This window comes from Rhipicephalus microplus, chromosome 6 (assembly GCF_043290135.1).
Source record: "Rhipicephalus microplus isolate Deutch F79 chromosome 6, USDA_Rmic, whole genome shotgun sequence".
Lineage (NCBI taxonomy): Eukaryota > Metazoa > Arthropoda > Arachnida > Ixodida > Ixodidae > Rhipicephalus > Rhipicephalus microplus.
This window is the reverse complement of record NC_134705.1, coordinates 132,389,562-132,417,391: the sequence shown is the minus strand read 5'-3', so window position 1 is coordinate 132,417,391 and position 27,830 is coordinate 132,389,562. Positions and strand designations below refer to the sequence as shown.

The window sequence follows — 27,830 nt, the reverse complement described above, 5'->3', positions numbered from 1 at the left end:
CCATATATTCTCGATGAAGTCTACGGGAGGACGACTACCTCTGTAGCTCAGTAGATGCAGCGCCTCATTCGGAAACTGCAAGTTTGGCGCATGGCGGCTATTGCTTGTGTTTAAAAAAAATAAAAAACTTTAGTTTATTCATTTACATATGAGACCGTATAAATGCATTGAAAATACTCCTTTACTTTACAAGGTCTCATATGAAGGCGAATAAAATAAAATTTTGAAAGCACAACTTGTAGCCGTCATATACCAAACTTGCAACCTTCGAATGAGGCACTTTAAAAGGACTCATATGAAGGTGAAGAGATTAAAGTTTTTGACACTACAACTCACAGCCGTCATTGACCAAAACTGCAACTTCCGAATGAGGCGCTGCATCTACATCTACAGAAGTGGTCCTCCTCTCGTAGACTTCATCAATTAATGATGTGCATATATGTGAGGGAGCGTTCGTCAGCGCCACTGGCAGCTAAGATGGCGAGCGTGGAACACACTTTTTTTTAATACAAAGCTGTAACCACCAGAATATCGGTATGAATCGCACTATTATTCCGGACGCCTGATTACCAAAATAAGTTTTTGTGTAAGTTTGTATATTACACTTAGTTAATTGCATTGTGTCAAATCAAATCTTCTTTAAAAGAAATTGAAAAAAAACAAGACTTTTCAGCGGAAGCGAAGATGTTTGGGGCCCTTTTTTTCAGATTTAGGTGCCTACTGGAAGAACCCAGGTGGTCGGAAATACGAAATCCCTCCGTTGCGGCATCTCTCATAACAATATCTTGGTTTTAGGACAATATATCTCAAAAAAATTATTAGAGAAAGGGTCTTCAGCAGCTTCTGTTTTCTTTGTTGTCACTACATTATATTATACATGTTTTGTTCGATACCGTTTAAAAACATTTCACTAGATGATGCTGAAGCTGCAGTGCACTCAATACAATATTGCTGGTGAAGTTGGAGCTCTCCGAAAAAAATAATCCCCATACTATTGCGTTCATTGTCCTTGTTGTTTGCGTTCCTTGAAACCTAAATGAAATATTTGCAGATCTTAAGATGCTTTACTCAATGGATACAGAGAGAGAGAGAGAGAGACAGAGAGGAAGGCTGGAAGGTTAATAAGAAAATAAGTTCCAGTTTTCTACCTTGTACTGGGGAAGGGCAGGGTAGCAGGGCATAGGGAAGTCCACGGTGCAATTTACCTATCTGCCGATTCTTGGCTATTTCCGCATTGTCAAGAAAACACCTCAGAATCACTTGAAAAACAATCAGCGTTGCTCAAATGTTACCCTCAGCGTAAATTGTGCTACTTTAAAAAACTAGCAATGTATAATGCACATCCCTATCGTATATCACCAGAAAAAAGCATGCTGGAGGCCTTCACTCGCATAGAAAGGACCACTTACGCCATCTCAATCAGTGGGCGATCAATTTCGTACGCCAGAAGCCACCGGTTTCTAGGCATCATTAGTGATAGGGACCTCTGTTGGAGTCCGCATGTGGCCTTTATGAAGAAGCGCCTGACCACTATTTCCTGATTGTTCAAGTTCCCGGCAGGAAAGACGTGGGGGATGTCAGTAGGCGCAATTATGGAACTTCACCGAGCCCTGTTTCTCGGTTTCCTGAGATATAGCTTGCCCGTGCTAAGCAATACCTGCAAGACCAATGTTCGTGTTCTACAGGCAGTTCAAGCCCAAGCACTGAGAGTGTGCCTTAATCTGCCCAGATGTACGTCAACAAGGCAACAATTGCAATTGCTGGTGACTATCCACTTGCTAGGGACAAACGCTACACCACATCATGTGCATCTGTCCATTTTATGAAATCCAGAAACAGTCACTGGCGTCCGTTCTTGCGTGCACCGACAACAAAGCACTGTTGAAATTCCTACGCAACATGGGCTTGAACAAGCGGCTGTAACAGCACAGCAATGTCACACACCGTGAAAGACAAGACTGGACTATGACTGAGTGTGCGCGCGTGTGCTGCTTAATGTGCTGTGTCTATTTCTCTTCTCTCTCTCCTCTCTATTTTTTCTTCTCCCCATCCCCCTCCCATGCGCAGGGTAGCAAACCGGCTACCTATAGACTGGTTAACCTCCATGCCATTTTTTTCCTCATATTTTCCCACCTTTTCCTATCGCAGATGATTTTTGATGGTACATTTTTGTTCTGAAAAATTCCGTACGCTGTGACGTACCAATGCATATGTTATGCGAACTATCTGGCTGCGCGTACCGACTTTTGCTTTAAGTTGTTTGTAAATGTCCCATGGCATTTGTTGCTGTGTTTGTTTGAACGGTATTGTATTCCTTAGTCGGCGTGCTCTGCCTCTCCTCGTTGAGATGACCTGCAGTGCCTACCTACTCCTTGCCTATAGGATAGAAGGCATGCAAAATATACGTATGCGTGCAAGTTCGCATTAACAAGTACCATAAAATGACCCACTCGAAGCGGTTTGGAAGATGAGTTCTTAAATAAAAAAATATTGATAGAGCCAAGGTTCTGGTTGGGGGGCTCGACGACAACAATCCCGGCGTTCGACGACAATCCCACTAAATTTTCATTGCACCCTGCGCTTGGCTGTTGTTTGTATATCAAGAAAAAAAATGTCGCCATCATTTAAGATATCACGGAAACTTTCTTGTAAAAAAACAGTAAATTAAATGAAAACTTAAACCTGTGATATATAAGACAAATTAGCACGTCACAATCGAAGACGTATATTAAAGAAGTAGTGCTACACAAATGTCTCCGCGAGAAGACGACACTATTCAGTGGGTCATACCATTGCATAAACCTCAGTTCGGGCGAGCCGCGGGACACCTATATAGTTGGTCTCCTTGCATGCTCTCTTGCTAAATAGGAAGCACTTTGTGGGCCCAGACTGTAATGCACTGTCGCCACTTGGCGTAAAGCAGGCAGAAGTTCATATAAAAATGGCAAAAAAAACTAGTCAAGCGAGAAATAAAAAAGGAGAGAAATAAAGAGAAAAGAATAGGCATTAAAGTAAGAGTGAATATAAAGAAGTAGTGAACTAAAGACAGAAAGCTGGAGAAGAGAAAAAGAAAGAAAGAGCAAACCAAATGGAAAAAAAAAAGAAGGCTGCCCATCTCCACACTTCCACAAGACTTGACACCATTAGTGCAGGGCTTACATAACTTTCCTTTACAATGTAAAAGAGCGCGAAAAAAAAAAACATGTGAACACACCAAGAGACAACACGTCGGGCGCTTGTTCCGTATAGATGTTTTTTTACGCGCTATTTTACAATACATTAGCAACTATAGCTCAGCTTGTTGCATTAATTTTTTGCTACTTTCGTTCTTTGATTGGGCGTATGCAGCGCTCGTCGCCAAGTGCACGGCATTACCCCCCTCGTGTGACAAGTGCTACATCCGTTCTTTGGACAACTGCGCCGCTGGCCTGTTTTTGTTCGCCACGGGAAACACGGTACCGGAAACGGACGCTGGCCGGGAAGATTTCTGCAGGTACGTAACTTTTTTTTTTCATTATTGAACTGATCAAATAGAAGACCGTTGGTGCCATAACGGTAGCACCGGCTACTGCTTCTCACTTAGCAGACAAAATATGTCGTAAGAAAAAACAATAAGGGCATAAATGCAAGAGAGTAAAACTATGTGAAAATACAGGACAGTGAAACATCACATGACAGTTCAGATACGTCTAATAGGTTCATATGTACAAAGTTCCACACAGACAAGGTAAATTCGCACATAGACAAATGATTACACAAATCAGACATACTATCTCAATATTACACATTTTCTATGGTATGAAGGAAAAGGCGGCATTCCATACAGTAGATGAATGTTGCTATAAAATATTTCAATCTTCAAGAAACTTCTTGAAGGCGACAGCTGCTTATTTCTGAAGACCTGCAGTTGACCATGGGCCTAGTATTTTTTTCACTCTGAAGGACCCCCTATATAAAGGTTGCAAACTTGCTCGTAATACATTTTTTTGTTCCATATTTTGGGCACTCCAGAAGCAGGTGATGTACACCTTCGTCAAGGTGGTGGCAGGAACAGTTTGTACTAGACGCACGCTGTATTCTGTGTAGGAAGTGTGGTGTAAACGCTGTACCAAGCCGTAAGCAGTCAACTAACATCTCAAATTTTCCAATTTACCGCAGCTATGATAGAATCCTAAGTTTTAAGCAATAGTCAATAAGATATGAGTCCGTACTTTCCGACTTTTTACTGAACCTGTTGTCTTTGAATACGCTACAGGCTATCTGTCTCAGGAGTAGATGGATTTCAATGTGTGAAATTTTGAGGGCAATTGTTTCATCGTTATTGTGGGCCCTATTTGATGTGGTGTCGGCTGCAGTGTGTCCTGGAATACTGCAGTGGCTTTATATTTATTGAAATTCGATCACGTGGTTCATTGTTGTTACTTTTGACTGTTATCATAGGGTCTCATATAAAAGCGAAGTTTTTAAAGAAGTTTTTACATCACTTTCAAGCGACGCTGCAGCGGACTGTGAATCGATAAATATGACTGATTTTCGTGCCACGTTTACTGATGTTATAAAGAGTAACGCAGATAGAATCACAAACAGTACCGCAGCACCAGAGGACGTCACGCGACATAATTTAGATGTCTTCTGTACTGCAAAGAGTGTAATGACAAACGCTGAAGAGAGGGATTTATCATCGTGTCATTTCTACCAATCACGTGACCTCAAGTACGGGGCGAATGCTTCTGTATGCACTTCAAAGCAGCGTAGATAGGAGCACTATTTATACGTGTATACCAAGCCTTTTGAAAAGTGTTAAACCAGCGCCGCATCGCGGACATTGATGACACAGCGAAGCTGGCATCCTTTTCTTCAACAGGCTATCGCATTCATATATCTTGTGAGCCTTTCAGATGCGTCTTGCCTAGCTCCTAATTGAAGATCCTTTGTTAAGCTTTGAGGTGGTAGTATAACCACCACTTATCATAACCACGAAGTATCACGCGATAGGGGTGTGACTGTGGTAACGCACACGCCATTTGTTGGGCTGAGTTGTTCCTTTTCAGTGGAGGTGACGAAGACTCGCGCATGATTTTCGTAGCACATGTGCATCTATGATAATGGCAGCTTTCGGACAGGCCACACAGATTTCTGTGGCAGATACCCGTTAGTTAAGCTCACTGCTGCCTTCATATTTAATGGAGCAGTTCTGAGTATTTGGTTTGACTCAATGTATGTAACACACACCTGTGTCACATGAAACACTCGACGAAAGAGGATTAAGTTTTTTTAGGGGCGAAGCTCCTTATAGCAACACCCATTCGTGCCTCGTAGTAGTAGTACTAGTGTGTAACCAGTCTTACATTTTGACCTTCAAGGTGGTGCCGGAGGGAGATTTCTTCTGTGCGTTGTTGAACAATAAAAAAAATCGCAGCGTGCGCGTTAACTAAAAGCCGAATTCTTCCGTCTCTCATTTCCCATTAGCAGCCATTGGCATGTTCTAGTATGAAACGATAGTAGAAGTAGAAGTGTTAAAAGCTGACTTCTGCTGTCTCTCATTTCCAGTAGCAGCCATTGTTTACCTACAATGTAGTGCCTGGTGAGATTTCTCCTGTGCGTGATTAAACAATAAAAATTTTTTCTTCGAAACGCCGTTGATTGATGAAGTAAACCAACGGAAGATGTCAGATGTTTTCTAAAAGGACAACGAAAAGACGCCAGATGTTTCTTAAGCGAAACAAAAAAGAAGACGCCAGCTGCTTAACGAAAGACGCCAGGTGTTTTCTAAAGCAACGGTTTTATAATCAAAACCATATCGATACAGGTTTGTAAGTGTCGATGCTCGTTGCCGTCGGTGTGTGCTCGTATGGATAAGGATGCCGAAAGGTGGGCGCGCCGGGCAGTGGCGGCGTGGGCTCTCAGACAGGACCCTGAAGTGAGAGCACGCGAGGCAGAAGCGCGCCGGGAAGCTGCGCGACGTCGCCGCCAAGATTCTGCTGTACGGCAACAAGAAGCCGCATCAGCAAGGCAGCGTCGGCAAGATTCCGCCGTACGTGAACAAGATGCTGCAGCGGCACGTCAGCGTCAGCAGGATACTCTCGTACGGGAACGAGAGGCCGAGGCAGCCCGACAACGTCGCGAATCAGATCTTGAAAACGTTCGTCAATAGAAAGCGGCGAGGAAGCGCGCATATCGCCAGGCGAAAACAGACGAAAATTTCATGGTATTGCTTCCAGGAGCTTCGCCCAATCTCATCGTCATTCACCTCGTGGATTTGCCGTCAATTTTCTTAACCCTCCTTGCACTCGACCAAGAACAGCTTTGCTGTTAAAAAAATGTGCGAGCTGTTCCACCCTGTGAAAATCATGACCAGCGACGCTGCTTAGCATATGGCACAGGGGTGGCACAAAATTTCAATCCATAGCTGACCACAGCTAGGAACTAAATTTTAAATGAGTCCTAAGAATGTCCATTCTGACTTTATCGTACGCACCTTTAAAGTGTTAGGCATTTCAGCAGCAATGCACTTTCTTTTTTTTTTCACGAATTCTCCTTCAGGCGAAATGCAGTGTCTTGCCAATCTTGCCTATTGCTCTTGACGCTTCGAGCATGGTCTTAACCGGTATTTACCGCACATGTTTTTACCAGGCCTGCTAGCAGTTGTGCTTCTCGTCTCATTATGTTGCCCTCAACTTTTTGTTGACACTGAACCCAGCCACATGCAGCTTCGCTGTAGAAATAAACGTTTATTTTCTCATGATCATATTTGCGCAAGTGCGGTACACGGCGCACTGCGCATCACCCTTGGACACCAGCCATTTCACCTACCGAGAAAATGTAATAGAAGCGTTGTTCCGTGAATTCAACAGATATTGCCCATTCTTGTTGTGATCAAACAGGATTTTTAATAGACATGCTGGCGTCTAATCTATCCCGACGCATGACTGAAAATAGAGAAGCCATGGTCCCCCCCCCCCCCCCTCGTTTGTCTAGGCAACTTTTCATTTGTCAACCTTAAAACAGTGATATTACTCTAAGGGCCCAGCCCTTGTGTTTACAGCTTACACCCAGCGAGCTTAACTTGGCCGTTTTCTGGTCAAATAGTCCTCAAAGCACGGTCCTGCTTTTACTATTTTTGCTTTAGTAGGCGTGAAGTTGAAGGAAAACTTTATTAGAGTATAAATTAACGATACTCACCTCTGTAGGTTATTTCACCAGAAACAACAATCTTCTTATTTATGATTACCTTGCGCGGGTTTTCTCCTAAATTCAACAGAGTGCGTGCGTGCCTAGTCCGGCCATAGAGGTGGCTACCTACTACGACGACGATTACTATATACATCGCGAAAGCGCGACTTACGGCTTAAAGGGGTACTGACACAAAATTTCGGGGCCGAGAAATCCTGTGGGGCCAATTCTCATGAACATTCGCATACCATCTGCAAGATATCAACAGCGAATATAGCAATTGAAAGGTATTTTAAATTAATTTTGAAGTTTGCGTGAGCGACCGACTCCATAGCGCTATAGACACCCTCGGAGGTGACCCCGAGGGGACCCCCAACTTCCCTCACGACACCATGCTGCGGTCAATAAAACAAATTATGATGACGTCATAGTCGCCATTTTTCTTTTGCCGAGTTAGTTCCCGAAGTATATATTTCTTGGTGGCACACGCTTAGAAAGTTTAGTGTTTGGCGACATTCCAGTACCGTTTACTATTCGAAAGTAATTCTAGTTGCGGATCGTGCGGAAGTGCGTCACAGTTCCTTATGCTGACGTGGTCAAGAGTTGCCCACGCTAGGTGGTGACAGTTCACCTAGTTTTTGCAATTTTCTGAAACCGAAACTCAAACTGGTCGATAATGAGGGGTCTGTAATTATTTATCTTTTGCGTGCTGCAGCAAACACTGGGTCGTGTCAAGACTAACAGCCCTACAGCAACGCATTGCAGCAGATAAACGCGAGGCCAAATTTTTTTGTGTCAGTACCCCTTTAAGGAGCTTCGCCCCTGAAACGCGACGTGCAGTGAACCGTGCCATTGACTGCTCGGTGTAACAGACAAAAAACGTTCTTTTAACGCTGGGTTCTCACCATATAGTTTCATACAATAATACATAGAGGGGAATCTGGCGCTAGTGTCAACGCGGGATTCTTCAGGGGCGCTTGTACCCCTATAGGAATTATGGAAAGAACAGGCTTCGGATCTGCTTCGAATGGATCACGTTTTTGCAATTCACAACGGTTGTTTGGTGAGTGTAAAGCAAAGTGATATGGAGATATGTTTAATTGAAACTTGTTTCATTTCATTTTATGCAAAGTTTATTGCAAAACGTTTTTGTGTCTAGGCCGTAAATGTGAAACCTGGACAAATGTAACCATCAGAATATGCATTGCTCTGCCATTGCGTTTCTGATTTGGCATCAAGGTATAATGAATTATTCTTTCCAATATTTCAAAATAAACATCGTTGTTTTGCCCTAAAAAGTATGCAATATCTATTTATGGAAATAACAGAACAGTATTAGGTGAGAAATGCTTGACGTTTTGTCGGCTGCGATGCCAGGTGCATCTGTTCAAGTGGTCTGCCCCCAGCGCACCTCTTGTGTTGTTGTAAAGTCGAGTAAAAAAAGCGTGGCGGTGCATCTACTTCACGTCAGCGTCGTTTTGCAGTTGATTTCACCGAGTTTTGGCAAGACGCCTTAACAACAATGTGAACTCAATGTAATATCCTGCACTAGCATGGGACCCTACATCTATGTGCAGCGGTGAGTAAGTGACGCATCTCTTAAACTGTCAAACACTACTTATACAGCTCCAGCGTTGCAGTAAATTGAGAGGCCTAGCAGTTTTCAGCTTCTTTGAACAACAAAGGTGCAGCTACAGTCCTTTACACCCACCCCCTTGCCCACTCTACGCAAAGAACGAAACTGAAACTGTAGAAAAAGATCCGTAGAACGTTCACTGGTAAATGCGATCCCGTTCGAAGCCTGTACTTCCCATAATTACAATGTGGGTACACGAATGCGCCGCCAGATTCTCCTTTAGGCGTTATTGTATGAAACTCTACATTTATCACGCACGAAACGCCGTTATGGATGCTACGCGATTCCTTCGCATTTCCTCACGATTCCCTTCGGGGAGGCGGGACTTTTTTTTTTTTTTCATTGGATACCCGATTAACCATTCAGCCCACTTGGTCCCTGGGTAGTCTCAATTTTGTGCCTTTGACGAATAAAACACCCAAGCACGCGGATTTCATCAGCTTCGGGTTGCTTTCAGATAAGAATTCACTGTCTTGGGGCGCCTCTCTGAACCATTTGCTTGAACTATACATCCCTTCAATTGTGAGATCATTTTGTTGTTCTGACTCTAAATCGTGAACCACTTCGTCTACACACACACACACCCCTTGCCAAGTGTGAGACCCGAGTTACGGCTTTATTGATTCATTCGTGGGGTTTAACGGCCCAAAACCACCATATGATTATCAGAGACACCGTAGTGGAGGGCTCCGGAAATTTCGACCACCTGGGGTTCTTTAACGTGCAGCGAAATCTGAGTACACGGGCCTACAATATTTCCGCCTCTACCGGAAAAGCAGCCCCCACAGCTGGGATTTGATCCCGCGACCGGCTGGTCAGCAGCCGAGTACCTTAGTCACTAGACCACCGTGGCGGGGCCCGAGGGACGGCTTTCAGCCCTCCTATAGTAGACTACCTTGTACTTTAAGTCGTCGAACATTTCTTCAAACAAAGCATACCGATCAAGAAGATTTTACGGTATGGCTTTCTGCACTCTCATGGTAGAATAAGAAGTACTCTTAATCGTCAAACACTTTTGCTATATACACAATTTAGAACGCGTGATCTACATCTAGAAGGGCCGGTGCGTGATAGCAAAATTTAAGGAAAGTATGATATTACAGAAACAAGCGTGTTGAGAGGACTCGCCACTGTCAATGTTGTTACTGGACTGGACGTCACCTCTAGTGTCATCTTACCATATAAAAATTTCGCGGCAGAGCTTTTCCTGTTATTGCGACACACACACACACGCACACACACACACACACACACACACACACACACACACACACACACACACACACACACACACACACACACACACACGTACACGCACACACACACACACACACACACACACACACACACACACACACGCTCGCACGCACACGAACACGCACACACACAGATAGAGAGAGAGAGAGGCTTATTTACAGAAAAGCAGAGTGGTCGGCGGGAGCGATAACATGCTCTAGCCTGCTACTCTACACCGAGGGAGGGCAGATGGGAGGAAAAAGTGTAATCAATGACAATGGTTAAATAGAAAGGTGAGTGTATAAAGTCCTTTGAAATTGAGAAAAAATTATGGCTATCGGCGTCAGTAGCAGTGGTGGTGATAGTATCTTAAGAATTGACGTTGTCTGCGAACAAAACATTTGAGAAAGATACAAACTGAAAATTGGCCCCGTATCTGCATGTTAATCTGCAAATGTCGTACGACAGTCTTGCGTGTGGAGAGAGTGAACAAAACATTTATTTGATGTTCTGCGCAAAAAAATCGGTGGATGGTATTCTGGAGGCACTGCGTTAGAGTGCCTCGAGCGTGCAGTGGAGTCGAACGAGCGCACCAAGTCACGTCACAAGTGAGACATGAGCGCCATCTGGCTGTTTTCTCGGAAAACGAAGCGCGTGGCTTTGGGACGGGTGTGTGCGCCCGTCTCCTAGGTGATAAGGTGTAGAACGCAAGGTGACGGGTAGATGCCACCACCGTCTCGTCTTAGCAAAGCGTTAGAAAGACTCGCCTTTCCGTGCAAGCGTTGCATGGTCAGCGGCGCGTGATAAGCGCTACGGTATTTAAAATCACTCACGTATGGCTTTTCTAGTAAAATACGCACATGCAGAATATATACGTGTTGTTATGCTGCCCCAGATATGCGCAATAATTGCTTTTTAATTGACAATTGCACAAGTATGAACGCTAAACCTTAAGCAACATTGGTGGGTGCTGTGGATGGGATCGGCCGTTTCAAGTGCCTGGTGCCATTAAGAGTGGACAAACAGAAAAATGTTCAGACAGACATACCAAAACGTTTGCGCGGAAGGTCCCCAAGAAAGACTATCGTCTTTAAAAATGGCAGATCCCGCGTACAGTGGGAATCGATGACATGCGAAACACTAATGAAGGTCGTTATGTCATTGAAATCAGCCCAACGTTACGAGGTGAACGTTGTATCTTACTTGACATACATGACATGATTATCATGTTTAGACATGCCAGTTACTTTCGTCGTCTATTCACGCACGTGATACCAAGTTTGGTATATGTGGAACGAGCAAAACGGCCGCAAGCGCGCTATGAGCATAGCATGTAGTAATGTTTTAAATCACATACATGTGATGATTAGTGTGTTTAGACGTCGTCCATTCGCGTCAAGTCATACCCCATTTCGTACATGTGAAGCTAGCGAAACGGCCATGAGCGCATCATAAGCGTGCTATGCTGTCATGCACTTACATGACACACATGTAATGATTATCATGTTTTAACTAGTCGTATACCTTCGTCATCTATTGACGACACGTAACACCAAATATGATATATGCGAAGCTCGCGAAACGACCGCGAGCGCATTATGAGCGTAGCATGTAATCATGCTTTACATGACACGCATGCCATGATTATCATGTTCGGACGTGCAATTTACTTTCGTCGTCCGTACGTGACACGTAATACCAAGTTTTGTATATGTGAAGCTAGCGAAACGGTCGCGAGAGCATGGCATGTAATGTTCACACATGACGTGCTTATCATGATTATCATGTTTGCACCAGTTACCTTTGTCATCAATTTACGTCACGTAATACCAAATTTGGTATATATGAAGCCAGCGAAGTGACCGCGACAGCGCCATGAGCGTGGCGTCTAGTCGTGACTTATATAACAGGCATGCCATGATTTCCATGTTTGGGTCTGTCACTGATTTTCGCCATGCAGCCATGTCATACCATACCAGTTTCGCAGTATGTCATGGGAACGAAACCACTGTAAGAGCACCAAGACAATGAAATGTAAGCCACGATATTCATGACATACGTGTCATAATTTTCATGTTATGACCAGTCACTTATGCTCGCCCTACCGTCATGTTTTTGCATACCAATTTTGGTAACTTTACCATTGTCGAAACGGCCAGGAAATCTAGAAGTGATAGGCGGCTAGATAAATAGATAGATAGGTGCGCTCTTAGTCGCCGAAGTTCGCTGAGCAGTGCATAACTTAAAAGCATTTCACTCGAGTTGGAACCTAGTGCAGGCTCGCTGCGTCATAATGACATCTATGCTATTGCTTGAAGCTGCTTCGAAGAAAAAAAAATTAGCAGCTCCCACGTACAGGGGGAATCGAGGATATGCGAAGCACAAATGAGGAAGGGTGATAGGTTTCCTTAAAATCAGCACACCGTTAAGAGGTGGAGGTATATTATGCCGTACATAACTTCCATGGCATGATTATCATGTTTGGGCGTTTCATTCACGTTCGTCATTTATTAACGTCACCTGATGACCAACTTTGGTATAGCTAGCGTAACGGCCGTGAGCGTGCTATGAGCGTAGCATGAAGCCATGTTTTACATGAAATCCATATTATGATGATCATATTTGGACGTGTCATTTACCTTCGTCGTCTATTCACTTCCCGTGACACCAAATTTGGTACGTGTGGCGCGACGGCGGCGAGTGTGTCATGAAGGGCCCAATATACTTCGACGCAACGTTGACGCACGCGCAGGTTGGGCGCAGCGACGCCACGCTAGCAAAATGCGAGCACTCTCTAGTGTGACGCCAGGCGCGACCGGCGCGACCAGCGTCTGTCAGCGCGGCCCGTTGGCAACCAGCGTGAAATGCGACATGCTACATTTCACGCCGACGACGTTACTTAGACAGCACCGCGTCTGCCTCTCTTCGTGACGGAGGGACGTCGTGTGCGCTCAAACGCGCATGCGTCAATAGAGAGGTTTAGTACTGCGGAAAAGTGCTACGTACGCATCACGCAAGCGCCTTGCGTTACGTGGAGTCGTTTGCCACTAATCGCCTTTTAGTACGCCGTAGTACCCGCGTACGTAACGAGCGTGAAGCGTGTTGCGCCATCTGGTATATCAGAATAGAAGCACGTGTTGTTGACAGCCAACGTGAGCCAATGCAAGTGTTATAGCCAGATTATGGCCATATTTTAAGCCACAGAGACGGTCGGTGCTTGCCTTCGATGCCACCATTTTGCAAAACGAAGTCTCGCGCTGTCGCGAACTTGTTCGAGAGCGTCGCGATCACCTCATACGTACGCACGCACGCATCTCATGCGTGCGTACGTAGCGGCTGCGTACGTAATGCGATACGTGTGCGTTGCGGTCTGCGCATGCGCACTACGCAGAATGTGGCGTCCTTACGTACGCAACGCCGCCACGTACGCAGCGTACGCAGTACTAAAACTCTCTAATGCAACGCAGCGTGGCGCGTACCTGCAAGTATACGGCATACAGATCCACAATGAAGGTCAGTGGACAGATCCACCTATCTCTACTAGGGGGATATCGGCACCTGGCCTGGCATCGCCGGCGTGACGCGATAAAACGAACGCCAGCGCGTACGCGCGCCGGCTCACGTCGAAGTGCATAGGCGCCTTGAGTGTGGCGTGTGTTAATGTTCGTACATGACACCCTTCTCATGATTATCATGTTTCCACCAGTCACATGCCTTCGTCATTCATTCACGTGACGTAATTCCAAATTTTGGCATATGTGAAGGTAGCGAAACAGCCGCGAGTGCATCATGAGTGTGAGACGTAGTCATGTTGTTACATGACATGCATCTCATGATTATCATGTTTGCACCAGTCACATACCTTCGTCACCCATTTACGTACCGTAACACGAAATTCGGTATATGTGACGCTAGCGAAACGGCCGTGAGCGCATAATGAGTGTGGCATGTACTCATGTTGTTACATGACACGCATGTCATGATTTCCATGTTTGCGTCTGTCTATTGTGATGGCCATGCGACTATGCGATACCATGCCAGTTTTGCAACATGCATGCATGTGAACGAAACCACCGCATGAGCTGCAGAACCTTGAAATGTAAATCATGACATTAATGACATACATGTCATGATTTTCATGTTATGACTAGTAAATATGTTCTCCATGCAGTCATGTTGTGCCACGCCAAGTGTCGTATTGATACAGTTATCGAAAGGGCCAGGAGAGCTAAAAGTCTTAGATAGATAGATAGATAGATAGATAGATAGATAGATAGATAGATAGATAGATAGATAGATAGATAGATAGATACGCTCAACATCACCGAAGTTCGCTAAGAAATGCCTCGCATTTAGAAATCATGGTGGAGTGGGAACCGTACAGTAGGCATCCCCGAATAGTGTGAAACGGGCAAGGTGTCGAGCACAAGTTCGTTTTCTTGCGTCATCGTGAGCATCATGGGCATGACCTGAAAGCAAAGACAGGCCAGCAATAGACGAGCTGATGGACACGGGGCTTGGGTACGCTATCACGTACCACTTTTGAAACAGGAGCTCAAGTGTACTCTAAGTATAGTTTGTGTGTGTGTGCGTGTGTTGTTTTAACGCAATAGGCACCGTTCAGTCTAGTTTTCCAGTATGACTACAGTGCCAGAATACATAGCCTAGCGAATAAAAAAAAAAGAACTTTGAGACGGCGTTGACGAAGATGGAACGTTACGCGCGCGCCCCGCGCCCTGCATTGGATTGGATTGGATTGTGGCCGGGATACACGGGGGATGGGCGCACGCGTCTATTTCCTGCGTGCACCAAATGGCGAATGTCGTAGACTTTGAGACGGGGCAGTGTGAGTGACGCAGCTACCTCTGGTCAGTACGCGGTGGCTAAGGCGTTAAAGAGCTCGTTTAGCAGGAATTCTGGCGTTGGTGTCAGCGTAGGCGTCGTTGGCTGATAGCGAAAAAGAACCTTGTTTGGAACCGAGATGTTGAGAAAAATGCAAATAAAGTAATAAAATGTTTCGGGTTTGATAGAGGATTTAACTCAGGCCGTTTGCGTGGTAAGCTGTTGTTCTAACACACAGCTACGCGACTCCTTTAAAACAGTGTGAAATTGACTCCATCTTCTCAGAAATGCAGCAAGAAGAACAACCATATCCGTTACAAACACACGTATCCTGTATACGGGTGTCATAAAACAAGTTGTAATATTGCATTAATATTGTGTGGTACAAGCATACATTACTATCGAGAATCAAAACATGGGATTAACATAACGACTTCGTGGTTTACAGCCGGCAACCCTTCAGAAAAGGTGCAGGCATTAGGGCGCCCTATTCCCTGGCGACCACGTAGTGGTCCCTGGCGTCCCTGTGTCCCTAGCGTCCATTGCAAGTTCGAAATCACCTCTCGCGTATAATTGCTCGAGCTTCAAACCATGCTATCTGTTACACTGAATGCAGCCATTTGCGAAAGTTTCTCTGACAAAAGCCACTTTAATCTTTATCGAGTCCATTGCATTAAGCCACAATTTAAACTTCTCGAGTAGCCTCATGCAATAAAGAATCACAACATATCCACGCAGTGCATGATGATGTGTGGCGAAGCGTTCGTCAGTCTGTCCGTTTGTTCTTGCTTCCGTCCGTCCATTCGACCATCCAACTGTGCGTCCGTCAGTGCGTCCATTCATGCGTTCACCCGTGTGACCATCCGTCTGTCCGCGCGACTCTCCCTGCGTCCTTCCAAGCATCCATCCACGCATCTGTCCGTGCGTGCACCCGTGCGTCCGTCCGTTCATCTACTAAACACTCCAAGCACCGCTATCTCGCATATTTTCATCATATATTGGTCATATAGAAGTAACGCAATCCAGTAGACATTACAAGGACTGAACCAGAGTTGGCTACCTCCTCATCCTCCTACTACTACTGCATACATCGTTGACACACAACTTATGGCTTAAGGAGCTTCACCCCTAAAAAGTGTGCATCAACTGCTTGAAGTACGCACTATGGAGAGGATTTTGCTATCGCGTTCAGATTTCAAAGGTCACGCTTAAGGATGCGCTATTGTTTTCATCTTCCTACTTGAGTGGACGATTTGTATGACTTCAATGATTAAATAAAATTTATGTTGGTTATCTTCTGTCAAAAATTATTTTCTCTGCTCTGATTTTAACGAATTTCAATATCTGTGAAAAGGAGGAGCAGGCCATATACAAAAACCCTAACATCTGCTTACGCAACGTATAAAAAAACGCCTTGTTTATTCCTTGGTCTATCTGTTGCATTTCGCGAGTAGTATTTTATTACAAAAAAGCAAGACTAGCACATTAAGTGACCTATCTTCATAGTAAGCCAATCAAAATATAAAGAAAGATGAAAACGAAAAATAGCAGTCAACAGATCTGTATTGTTCGTTAGCTATTGTGTGATAGCAAGTACGCTTGCTGTAAGGAGGACAGCTTTCCCTGATTGCAAAACAAAATTAGGGGATTCTAAAACTTCACCTTTAAGAGTTGAACGCACCAGCGATATCATGTTCTTAGTGCGTACTTAAAAAAATTGCTATGTACCCATTACATGGCCTTAAGGGAATAGCCGCCGTACGTGTGTGCCTTTTGTAATGGGTTGTCAGCTTTAAACCACGAAAGCATTAGAATAACGACATGTTTTGAAGCCAACGGACTTGGTGTTTGTGCGCTCTTTCCTTTCCTCAGTGCTGGATAGCACACCGGTCATTGTAGAGTGGTTAACATCCCCGCATTTCCTTTACCTCCTGTTTGTGTTCTTCTTTCAATGGCAATGGGCGCTTGTCCATGTATTACTACTGCAAAATTTGGTGTTGTATTGTGAAGCATGTATGCAAGACGTGTGTACTTGTAAAGCAAGAAAGTTACTTTCACTGCATCTCTAAGCAGAGGAAGTTATTTTAACTGTATTCACGAGTATATACGTGGTTGCGTCGTCAAATATTTGTTTGCCACGCAAACGACCTGGGTGCGATCACCAGTCGGAACAGAACGACCCGGCTTAGATCCCCAATCTGACCCAGGATTTTATTCACATTGTTCTCGATTTTTCACTCACGCATAAGATGGTAATTTCTCGCTGAAAACTGACGACGCCCACGACTAATTTATACGAAACAAGCTGTTTAACGCTTTCGCGTCGAAACAATCGTTGAAAGTCTTCGTACCACTTCAAACACACCGCACAACCACAGGCTTCCTGGTGGATCTTAGTTGCATTGCACGTGGACTACATTCTGCGATCGAAAACGCTTAAAAAAAAAAAACAAGATTGCCCGTAAAAACCACACAGCAATCGTCTTTTCAATCGTGTGGCGGGTCGCGCAACGCAGGTCCCAGTCTGAGGCGCAGGTCTGGAGCCGTGATTACGTCCAGAGATGCACGAGAGGCATGACCCGGGGCTATGCCGACCGCTTTCTGGACGACATTAAGAAGGAGATCATGGAACGCTGCTTCAAGTCGAGCTCGTACCGTGACGGTGAGTGAACACCACCTTGAGAGGTGCGCTTTGCAAGTATACGGTGAACAAATAAATTGTACTGCGGCAGCAATGGATAGTGGGGGTGTGCCTTACGAAGAAGAAAACCTTTTCTACGGTGCTATCCTATGTGTTACTGCTCGCTGCTCTGTCCTACCATCTGACGATTTCGTTACCTAGAACGTGTCTTCAGAAGGTTACTTTGTTTACTTAATTAAATAAATAAATATTACTTGTTAGTTAATATTTTAAATGATGTCAACGAGCTAGCCCACTCCAAGGCACGATGCTTCACTTACCGCGCTGGGTCTTGTGCTTCTCAGACAGAGGAATCAGCCTCAACCTTCATTTTGGGGACATTTTGAATACCTTCAACGAGATCACAAAGCACTATAAATTAGGAGGTAGGTCCTTTCCATTGCCACACGAAAAGTTGTATAGGCCACAGGCAATCTTTCTTGGCATGCTTCAGACGGTAACATACCCAGCCTCGTAACCTATAGCCATTACTCCGACATTTCAGAACGTTGTCCAGACTGCCACAATCGCAGTGATTTTAGACACACCTACTACACACAACGAGATTACCAAGTATTACTACATGGAGAGGCGGGCATTCCCAATGCCACATTCAAAACTCAATATAGCAGAGGCCGTCTCGTTGCGCTTACTTCAAACCCATTCGTACCCGTCGTTAGCATACCTAAATGCAATTTATCCTCACAAATTCCCCCGATGCCACCTGCGCCGCTTACGGGCAGACCGCTACGTTAGCACACATGCTCTGGGAGTGCTGGTCGCTTGGACCGACTTATAGCAAACCCGAGTGGGATGCGCTTCTGCACAGCCCAGAACTTCATGACCAAATCCTGGCCGTCCAGTGTGCCCGCGACAGGGCCATCAGGCTAGACCTGCCGGCCCCCGCGTGGGAGTAGCCGGGTGACGCGTGGCAAACTCAGCGTCTGCACTAGACAATAATAAAGTTGTTCTCACTCACTTTAACCACATGCTCTGGAGGTGCCCCTCTTTACAAAAAAATTGAGAATTTTCTGAAAATTTCTTTTATGTATAGCTCACGACTGTTGTTTTCATACAAAAACTCAAGGCTGTCAAGAAGGCACACGATGCGGCGGTGAGGCTAGGCCTCCCCTTCCCAAGATGGAGCAACCCGCGACCCCTATAAAACGGGGGTGGAATCCTTCAGGACCCCAATAAAAGTTTTTCATCCATACATCATCCATTCGTAATCAATATAGCTTCCGGAGCCTCTTAAGCAATCGTCTGGGACAACTTTAAGGCGAAAGTAATCTTGTTTTGCTTCTGAGTCGATTCAGTGATCACCTACACCATCTTGTGAAAGTTTTGTGCGCCTAACCTCGTTTCCTGCTGCCTCCAAGATGGGATGAATTGGAGGCCTTCTGGCCTCACACTGTTTTTCGTGGCCTCCGTGATAGGTATACGTTTCACCAAGCGACCACTTAATGTGTCGACGTCATCAAGTGATGTCACGTTATGACATACTGACGTCACAAATTTTCGTAACATGACACGTCGTGATGATGTCATCACACGATGGCGGTATTTCGCATTACTCGTGTGAAGGCTGCTGACGTGAACCGCCGACTTTCGTATTTGGGGAAGTATCGAAGGCTTTCGCCTTATTAAACGACTCACTGTATTCGTTGTGCGCTTGCTTGCAACGACTCAAAGGCGAGCACGATCTTTTCTTTTTTAGCGCGATAGCATCACGCAGCTCTTTCCTTAGAAGTTTAGCTATCAGCGTAGTGTCAGCGGCGGCGTCCATGTCGTTGGTTGCTAGTGAAAAGTGGGTGTTGTCCGTGACCGAAAAATCTAGAAAGGCTTACGTGAATAAGAAGCAGTGAATCACGCGGAGAAGGGTGTTTCGGATACACTAACGCGTAACGCAAAGAAGTGTTTCGAAGGCACACAGAGCGCGCAGGCATATCTAATCATCATCAGCAAAAGCATCAACAACGTGAGCAGCTGTGTGGGCTCTCAGGCTGCCTTGCGTATGACTGTGCTCGCTTGTTCTCAAAAAGTAGAATTATGGCGTAATGAAGTCTTCGCAGCTTTACATGCAAAATGCATTACAGGATAGCTTGAAACTGCTAATGTTACGCGCACAGGCATTCGTTTTCATGCGGATGATTCGGAAATGCACGTGAACCAAAGCTGGGCTTATATTGAAGTCAATGCGCAGAGGGATGGATTATGCTATCGCGTTTTACTCATCAAGACTAAGCTCAAGCACCCTCCGAGTTTTAAGTGAGAAGCCTTTTAGGAACTATGACTGTGGCATACCATCGTAGCTTGGCTTAACGCAGGCAAAACCATAAATAGCATGGTCACCTGCAACATATTGAGCACGTTCTCAAGCCAAAAAGGAGTCTTTTAGGTGCTTGCTCCTAATGCTCCAGCCTTGTTCATCCATCCCGCCATCGTAACCACGCTCCCTCTGGAGCAAATGACTGGCTCAGAATGGATGCGTGCATCTCTCTTCTTGCATGAGAGGACACGCAGTGCAAGACAGAGAGAGAGAGAGAGAAGCTTTTCAATTCAATCATAGATAAATGTTGGGTGGGGCTCTCAGTTCAGAGCTCCAACAGCCGCTGCTACGTCTCGCGCCCGCCGCACCAGCGCCCTCTGGCCACTCGGGCTTTCATCACGCAGCATGGCCTCCCAGTCTTGTAGGGTAAGAATAGGAGTGGAGTGGGCAGAGCACCTGGCAGGCGCACGCTCACATTCCAGCGTTATGGGAAATAACGTTAGTACCGCTCCACAGCCCGGGCATTTGTCAGGGTAAGAAGTGGGATGGAGGATGTGGAGGAAATAGAGGTGTGGAAATTTGTTCGCTGCAGTTGACGCACCGCAGTTGCATCTTCTCGTGTGAGCGTGTGGTGTGGTGGAGGGTACCGAATGCCTTCTCGTCTATACTAATTGAGTGTCTCGATATCCTAGAAGTTCCGTGTTTGTGTCCTCATCTGGGTTGGACAGCTCTTCCTCGGGATCCCGGTTAGTGAGTGCTCGGGTAGCTGCAGGAGCGCAGGCATGACCGGGGAGAGAGGCGTTCCCAGGGGTCCAGACAAGTCTGAACTTGTGTGGCGTGTGGAATGCGGTGTTCAAAATTCGGTGTGTGTGCTGTGAGACAATGGCCCGTGTGAAGGCACGGCAGGTATCCGTTGAATGCGCAAGCCTTAGAATAACATTTGTGTGAGGAAAGCTTATGGCAGCGTGGAAAATCGCCAGAGCGACGGCACACTCTTAGCCTTCAGATATGTTCTTTGTAGGTACACTGATTGAGGCTACTACGTCATGATCATTGGTCACCACTGCTTCAACTGTAAAACTGCGGCAGTGGTGTCTAGCGGCGTCGCAGTATAAGAGAGTGCTTGGAGGAGACTGATTGATGAGGCACGTGAGGTTTTTTACCCTTGCCCGCCGTCACTGAGCGTTGCGCTCAATGTGCATATTGCGTTGAAGTGGCGCGACTTTAATTCGTGCTCGAAAGTCAGTGGGTAGCTGTTTCCCTGATGTGCTGTATCCACATCGATTCGGAGGGTACTCTAGCCTGACGAGTAGCCACTCTCCCACTTGGGTGCTGCGGAGTCTTCGCAGCTGACTATTAAGTTGTGCTTAGGTTAGTTCCCTCAGGTTGTTGTTTACACACATGGCTAGGAGACGGTTGGTGAATGCCTACGTAGGTAGTCCAAGCGCCGCCTTGACGGCTCTACGGAGGAGAATGTCCAGTCTTCTCTCTTCCGCAGGCGTTAAGGTTTGATAAGGGACGTGGTAGGTGATGCGACTTACTATGCCGGCAATAGAGAGTTCTAGTACTGCGTATGCTGCGTACGTGGCGGCGTTGCGTACGTAAGGACGCCACGTTCTGCGTAGTGCGCATGCGCAGACCTCAACGCGCACGTATCGCGGTACGTACGCAGCCGCTACGTACGCAGGCATGAGATGCGTGCGTGCGTACGTATGATCTGATCGCGCCGCTCTCGAACAAGTTCGCGACAGCGCGAGACTTCAATTTGCAAAATGGCGGCATCGAAGGCAAGCACCGACCGGCTCTGTGGCTTAAAATATGGCCATAATCTGTCTATAACACTTGGATTGGCTCACATTGGCTGTCAACAACACGTGCTTCTATTTTGATCTACCAGATGACGCTACACGCTTCACGCTCGTTACGTACGCGGGTACTACGGCGTACTAAAAGCCGATTAGTGGCAAACGACGCCACGTAACGCAAGGCGCTTGCGTGATGCGTACGTAGCACCATTACGCAGTACTAAAGCTCTCTATTGATTGTACGTAGAATGTCTTGCTCCTGAAGTCCATGCCTTCGGTAGGTGATGCGGTGGATCATATGCGTGATTTGAGAAACTTGCTGTTCTAATATTTTCATGGTGTGCGTTGCCTTGAGATCAGCTTGCATGTGAAGGGCAAGGAAGCGGAGTTTCTGTACGCTGTGCAAGCGACGCAACGCTCTCAGAACGCGAACTCCGACGGGACGGGCGTCCGTTGGCGCGCCCATTGTTGGCGCCATAGAGTTTCGTACAATAATTGTATGAAACTCTATGGTTGGCACCATTCAGAGGCTCGGGGCGCTTGCGACTTCCGGTCGAATCCTCTGATTATCGCGGAATACGGGGAGTGAAGACGCCGCAAAAAGAAATAATAATAATAATAATAATAATAATAATAATAATAATAATAATAATAATAATAATAATAATAATAACAATAATAATGTTGTTGTTTTGTTGTTGTTGGAGTTTAATGTCTTAAACCTTGCCTGCCCCTGATAGGGCAAGGAGGTTTGAAAAAAAATGGATAGGACACGTCTTTGTATGATGGTAAAGCGGATGCATGTACGGGGGATTCACGGTTTACCAAATTTAACCTCTAGACGAATCTTCTTCAGCATCACTTGCTTCGTAGATGCGGCTCAACTTGTTTCCTCTGTTTCTTTGAGTGCCTCAATGAGGATATGTGCGAGACACTTTAGGGACCGGGCTGCTTCATACTGTCATGGCTTGACGTAACGTAGGTGAGACCACGTATAATAAAGATAGAGGCAAAACGGAAGCAAACATGAAATATAAAGGGAGCAATAAAGGAAGGAAAGAATTGGAAAGGCAACAAGAAGAGAAAGAAAAATAAAGACAGAGATAAGAAGAGGGGACGAAATCAATAGAAATAAAGTTAGAGCAAAACAACAGCAAAATTTCCAAAAGGTAAGAAAAAGGGGGAAGAAAGAAAAAGCCAAAAAGAACCAAATAAAGTTGAACGGCTCCGCAGTACATCCTCGAGGGACATCATAAAATAAAAAGCAGCTCTGAGTGGTTGAAGTGAGCACTAGGCAGAGGATCTTGCTGCCGTGTTTAACTCTTCAATGCAAAAACCCAGGGGCTTCCCAATTTTCTAGCACCGAACCCTGGATAATTGCCTGGATAATTGGTGCACCTGTCACCAAGCAACGATTTGATTTGCTTTGTTGTGACGACAACATCACATGGCGCAGCTATATAGGACGCCACGGCGACGTCGTGATGACGCCGTCTGTTGACATGCTCATTTATGATTTTCATCATCACTGGTGTTGACTTTTGAGGAGCGTTGTCAGTCAACTTTTCCCCATTCACAAGGCATTTAAGGGACCTAAGAAAATATCATTGTTTCAAGTTGCGCACCTACGTTGTCCTACCCTATCGTGCGATTGCACAGAGATGTAATGTCAAAGTCGTGCGGCGATGGCGTAGTGGTTAGAGCATCCGTCTCGCATGCAAGAGGTCCGTGGTTCAAATCTCGGTGCCGCACAGTTCCCAACCGGATTAAAAAAATCAGCGTGTTGATAGAACTGCATTAAGAGGTCCGGGGTGCGGCCTCACCGGTAACCACCGCCGGGAACGCACTCCCTCACCAGAGAAGGATTGGCCACCCTGGTGCAGTATCTGGCCACTACCTCCGACATGCATACGTCAAATAACTCACGGCCCTCAGTCCCCAGCAGCTGCGAAACAACTGACCATGGCGACGGTCAGATCTGCAACTCAGCAGAGGGTGCTAAGATTCTCTGGATCCGGACAGGCTGCCATTGGAACCTGAACTTGGCAACGTTTAACGCTAGAACCTTATCTAGTGAGGGAAGTCTAGCTGCACTATTCGAGGAGCTAGAAGGTGTAAAATGGGATATAATAGGGCTCAGTGAGGTTAGGAGGACAGATGAGGCCTATACGGTGCTACAGAATGGGCACGTCCTTTGCTATCGGGGATTGGCAGACAGAAGAGAACTGGGAATGGGGTTCTTTATTCACAGAAACATAGCTGGCAACATAGAGGAATACTATAGCAATAATGAAAGGGTGGTAGGCATTGTAATTAAACTGAATAAAAGATACAAAATGAAGGTAGTACAGGCTTACGCGCCTACATCCAGCCATGATGACGCTTCAGTTGAAAGCTTCTATGAAGACGTGGAATCGGCAATGAGAAAGGTGAAAACACAGTATACTATAGTAATGGGTGACACCAATGCAAAGGTAGGGAAGAAGCAGGCTGGAGACCAGGCAGTAGGAGAATATGGCATCGGCACTAGAAACGCCAGAGGAGAGCTACTAGTAGAATTCGCAGAACGCAATAATTTATGGATTTTGAATACCTTCTACCGAAAACGAGAAAACCGCAAGTGGACATGGAGGAGCCCTAATGGCAAAAATAAGAACGAAATAGACTTTACAATGAGTGCACACCCAGGAATCGTGCAGGATGTGGAAGTGGTTGGCAAGGTACGATGCAGTGACCCTAGAATGGTACGGTCTCGAATTCGCTTAGACTTGAAGAAGGAACGACAGAAACTGATACGCAAGAAGCAAATCAATGAGCTAGCACTGAGAGGGAAAGTACAGGAATTCAGAGTGTCGTTGCAGAACAGGTACTCGGCTCTTAGTGAGGAAACTAACCTCAGCGTAGATACAATGAATGATAATCTGACGAGTATCATTACGGAGTGTGCAGTGGAAGTTGGAGGCAGGGTAGTTAGACAGGACACTGGCAAGCTTTCCCAGGAAACGAAAAACCTAATGAAGAAGCGTCAAATCACGAAAGTGTCAAGTACAACAGACAAAATAGAACTGGCAGAGCTTTCGAAGTTGATTAATAGACGTAAGATATGCGATGTAAGAAGGTATAACATGGAGAGAATTGAACACGCTCTGAAAAACAGAGGAAGCGTCAAAGCAGTGAAGAGAAAACTTGGGATAGGCAAAAGTCGGATGTATGCACTAAGGGACAAAGAAGGCAAAATAACTACCAATATGAATAGGATAGTTAAAATAGTGGAGGAGTTTTACAGAGATCTGTACAGTAGCCGAGACAACCACGACTTTAGTACTATAAGAACTAGCAGTAACCTGGATGACACCCCACCAGTAATGATAGAAGAAGTCAGAAAAGCTTTGGAGAGCATGCAAAGAGGCAAAGCTGCTGGTGAGGATCAGGTAACATCAGATCTGCTGAAAGATGGAGGACAGATTGTGTTAGAAAAACTAGCTACCCTGTTTACGAGGTGTCTCCTGACGGGAAGAGTAGTAGAGTCTTGAAAGAACGCTAACATAATCTTAATACATAAAAAAGGATATTACAAGGACTTGAATTACAGGCCGATCAGCTTGCTCTCTGTAGTATACAAGCTATTTACAGAGGGAATTGCTAACAGAGTAAAGGAAACATTAGAATTCAATCAACCATAGGAACAAGCAGGATTTTGAACAGACTACTCAGCAATCGACCACATTCACACTATCAATCAGGTAATAGAGAAATGCTCAGAATATAACCAACCAATATACATAGCCTTCATAGATTATGAGAAGGCGTTTGATTCAGTGGAATTATCAGCCATCATGCAGACACTGCGGAACCAGGGCGTCCAGGAAGTATATAGAAACATCCTGAAAGAAATCTACAGGGGATCAACTGCTACCATAGTGCTTCATAAAGAAAGCAACAGAATACCAATCAAGAAGGGTGTAAGGCAGGGGGACACAGTCGCCCCAATGCTATTGACAGCGTGCTTACAGGAAGTTTTCAGAAGCCTAGATTGGGAAAAGTTAGTGATAAGAGTTAATGGAGAGTACGTTAGTAACCTGCGCTTCGCCGATGACATTGAATTGCTGAGTAACTCAGGGGACGAATTGCAACTCATGATTACGGAGTTAGACAAGGAGAGCAGAAAGGTGGGTGTTAAAATGAATCTGCTGAAAACAAAAGTTATGTACAACAACCTCGGAAAAGAGCAGCGCTTCGAGATAGGTAATAGTGCACTTCAAGTTATAAAATACTATGTCTACTTAGGGCAGGTAATAACCGCAGAGCCGAACCACGAGATTGAAACTAGAAGAATAAGAATGGGGTGGAGCACATTCGGCAAGCACTCTCAAATTATGACAGGTAGATTGCCACTATCGCTCAAGAAGAAGGCATATAACAGCTGTATCTTGCCGGTACTTAGCTACGGAGCAGAAACCTGGAGACTTACAAAAAGGGTTCAGCTTAAATTGAGGACGACGCAGCGAGCAATGGAAAGAAAAATGGTAGGTGTAACCTTAAGAGAAAAGAAGAGAGCAGAGTGGATTAGGAGACAAACGGGGGTTAAAGGTATCATAGTTGAAATAAAGAAGAGGAAATGGACATGGGCCGGGCATATAGCGCTTAGACGGGATAACCACTGGTCATTAAGGGTAACTAACTGGATTCCCAGAGAAGGGAAGCGGGTTACGGGGAGACAGAAGGTTAGGTGGGCAGATGAGATTAAGAAGTTTGCGCGTATAAATTGGCAGCAGCAAGCACAGGACCGGGTTAACTGGCGGAACATGGGAGAGGCCTTTGTCCTGCAGTGGACGTAGTCAGGCTGATGATGATGATGATGATGATGATGATGGTGATGATGATGTAATGTCAAAGCCACAAAGTCAGATTCAAGCCGCTCTTAACGGGTTCCTGAAGGAATCGTTTCTTATCAAGCTACGTGCCAGGACCCGACATTATGTAGGTGTTACAGAGCTACCCACCTCATTTGTGTATATCAGTGCGCTGAATTTACGAAAAACCAAAACGTGAATTTCACTGACCGACCTCTCTCTCAGAGACCACAAGGGAATCCATCCTGCACGCGGTTGAGCCTAATATTGAGTGCATATTAGAGCCTCAGCTTTTAAGACGTATCGGCTCACTCAGACATCGCCCAAGACTCGCATGTGCTTCCGCAAAGTACTTCTTACGATGTATTCAGCGTGCACCATCGTCAACATGTTTGTGTGGCCTCGTCGACGAGGATGTGTATCTTCTGTTGCTCGACTGCCCGAGCACGACACATACGCAGCGACTCCACCGGGTCAGCGCCATGCACACCGCCGCTGCTTCGCAATCCATCGCGGTTTCCTTCTGTGGGAGATGGTCTATTTTTTCCTGATTTTTTGAAGACATAAATATTAGTATAAAAACGAACTACACACACACACACACACATATATATATATATATATATATATATATATATATATATATATATATATATATATATATATATATATATATATATATATATATATATATATATATATATATATATATATATATATATATATGGCCGGCTATCGTCGAGGCAAGTACAAGGTGGCTCTTTGTTAACGGGATGGAATTTCATCCATCCGACGAGCTTACAGCCACTGAGTCCTGCGGCATATCACTTTTCACTTGGTGCGCTTTGTACACGTTTCCTCGTACGTGTGTGGTTTATTGGCAAATAGAATCTGCTCATGTCCTGAAGCTAAGGCTCTGATGACATAAGCGACGCTCACTAGAGTTTTCTCGATAACAATACTTTGAAGCGTGCGCTTCAGTGCACATGGCACCAGAAAGAAAGCCGAGACTTGCAAATAATGTGGCGCGGATCCAAGGCCGACACTGGAATGTACCAGAAATGTAGCTTTCGTGCAGTGCCGACAAGCAGGCATAAAATGTTTCACTTTAAAGAAGAGATTAGGGCTATAGAACATTTTTATTCTATATTATTTTTTTTATTTTGCTCCCATGTTTATTGTCATTGTACTCAACAAGGGGTGTGCATACGCAGGCGGGAATTACAATATAGAATTTCTTTGACGAACGACATGAATTCCTATTTTTACGCTCTACAGAACAAAGCCAAGAACTATACTTGATGACAAGTTTTCTTGAAAGCACTGTGGAAGCTGC

At 45.3% G+C, this 27,830-nt stretch overlaps 1 protein-coding gene across 1 annotated transcript in view; it reads left to right on the top strand.

Moving 5' to 3' along the window:
* Positions 1 to 27,830, top strand: part of LOC142764951 (uncharacterized) — a 33,612-nt gene that overhangs the window by 927 nt on the left and 4,855 nt on the right. Inside the window, exons 2-3 of the mRNA XM_075865488.1 lie at positions 3,349 to 3,493; positions 17,404 to 17,549. Of these exons, the coding sequence (XP_075721603.1) occupies positions 3,349 to 3,493; positions 17,404 to 17,549 (291 nt within the window). The remainder of the gene's footprint in view (positions 1 to 3,348; positions 3,494 to 17,403; positions 17,550 to 27,830) is intronic.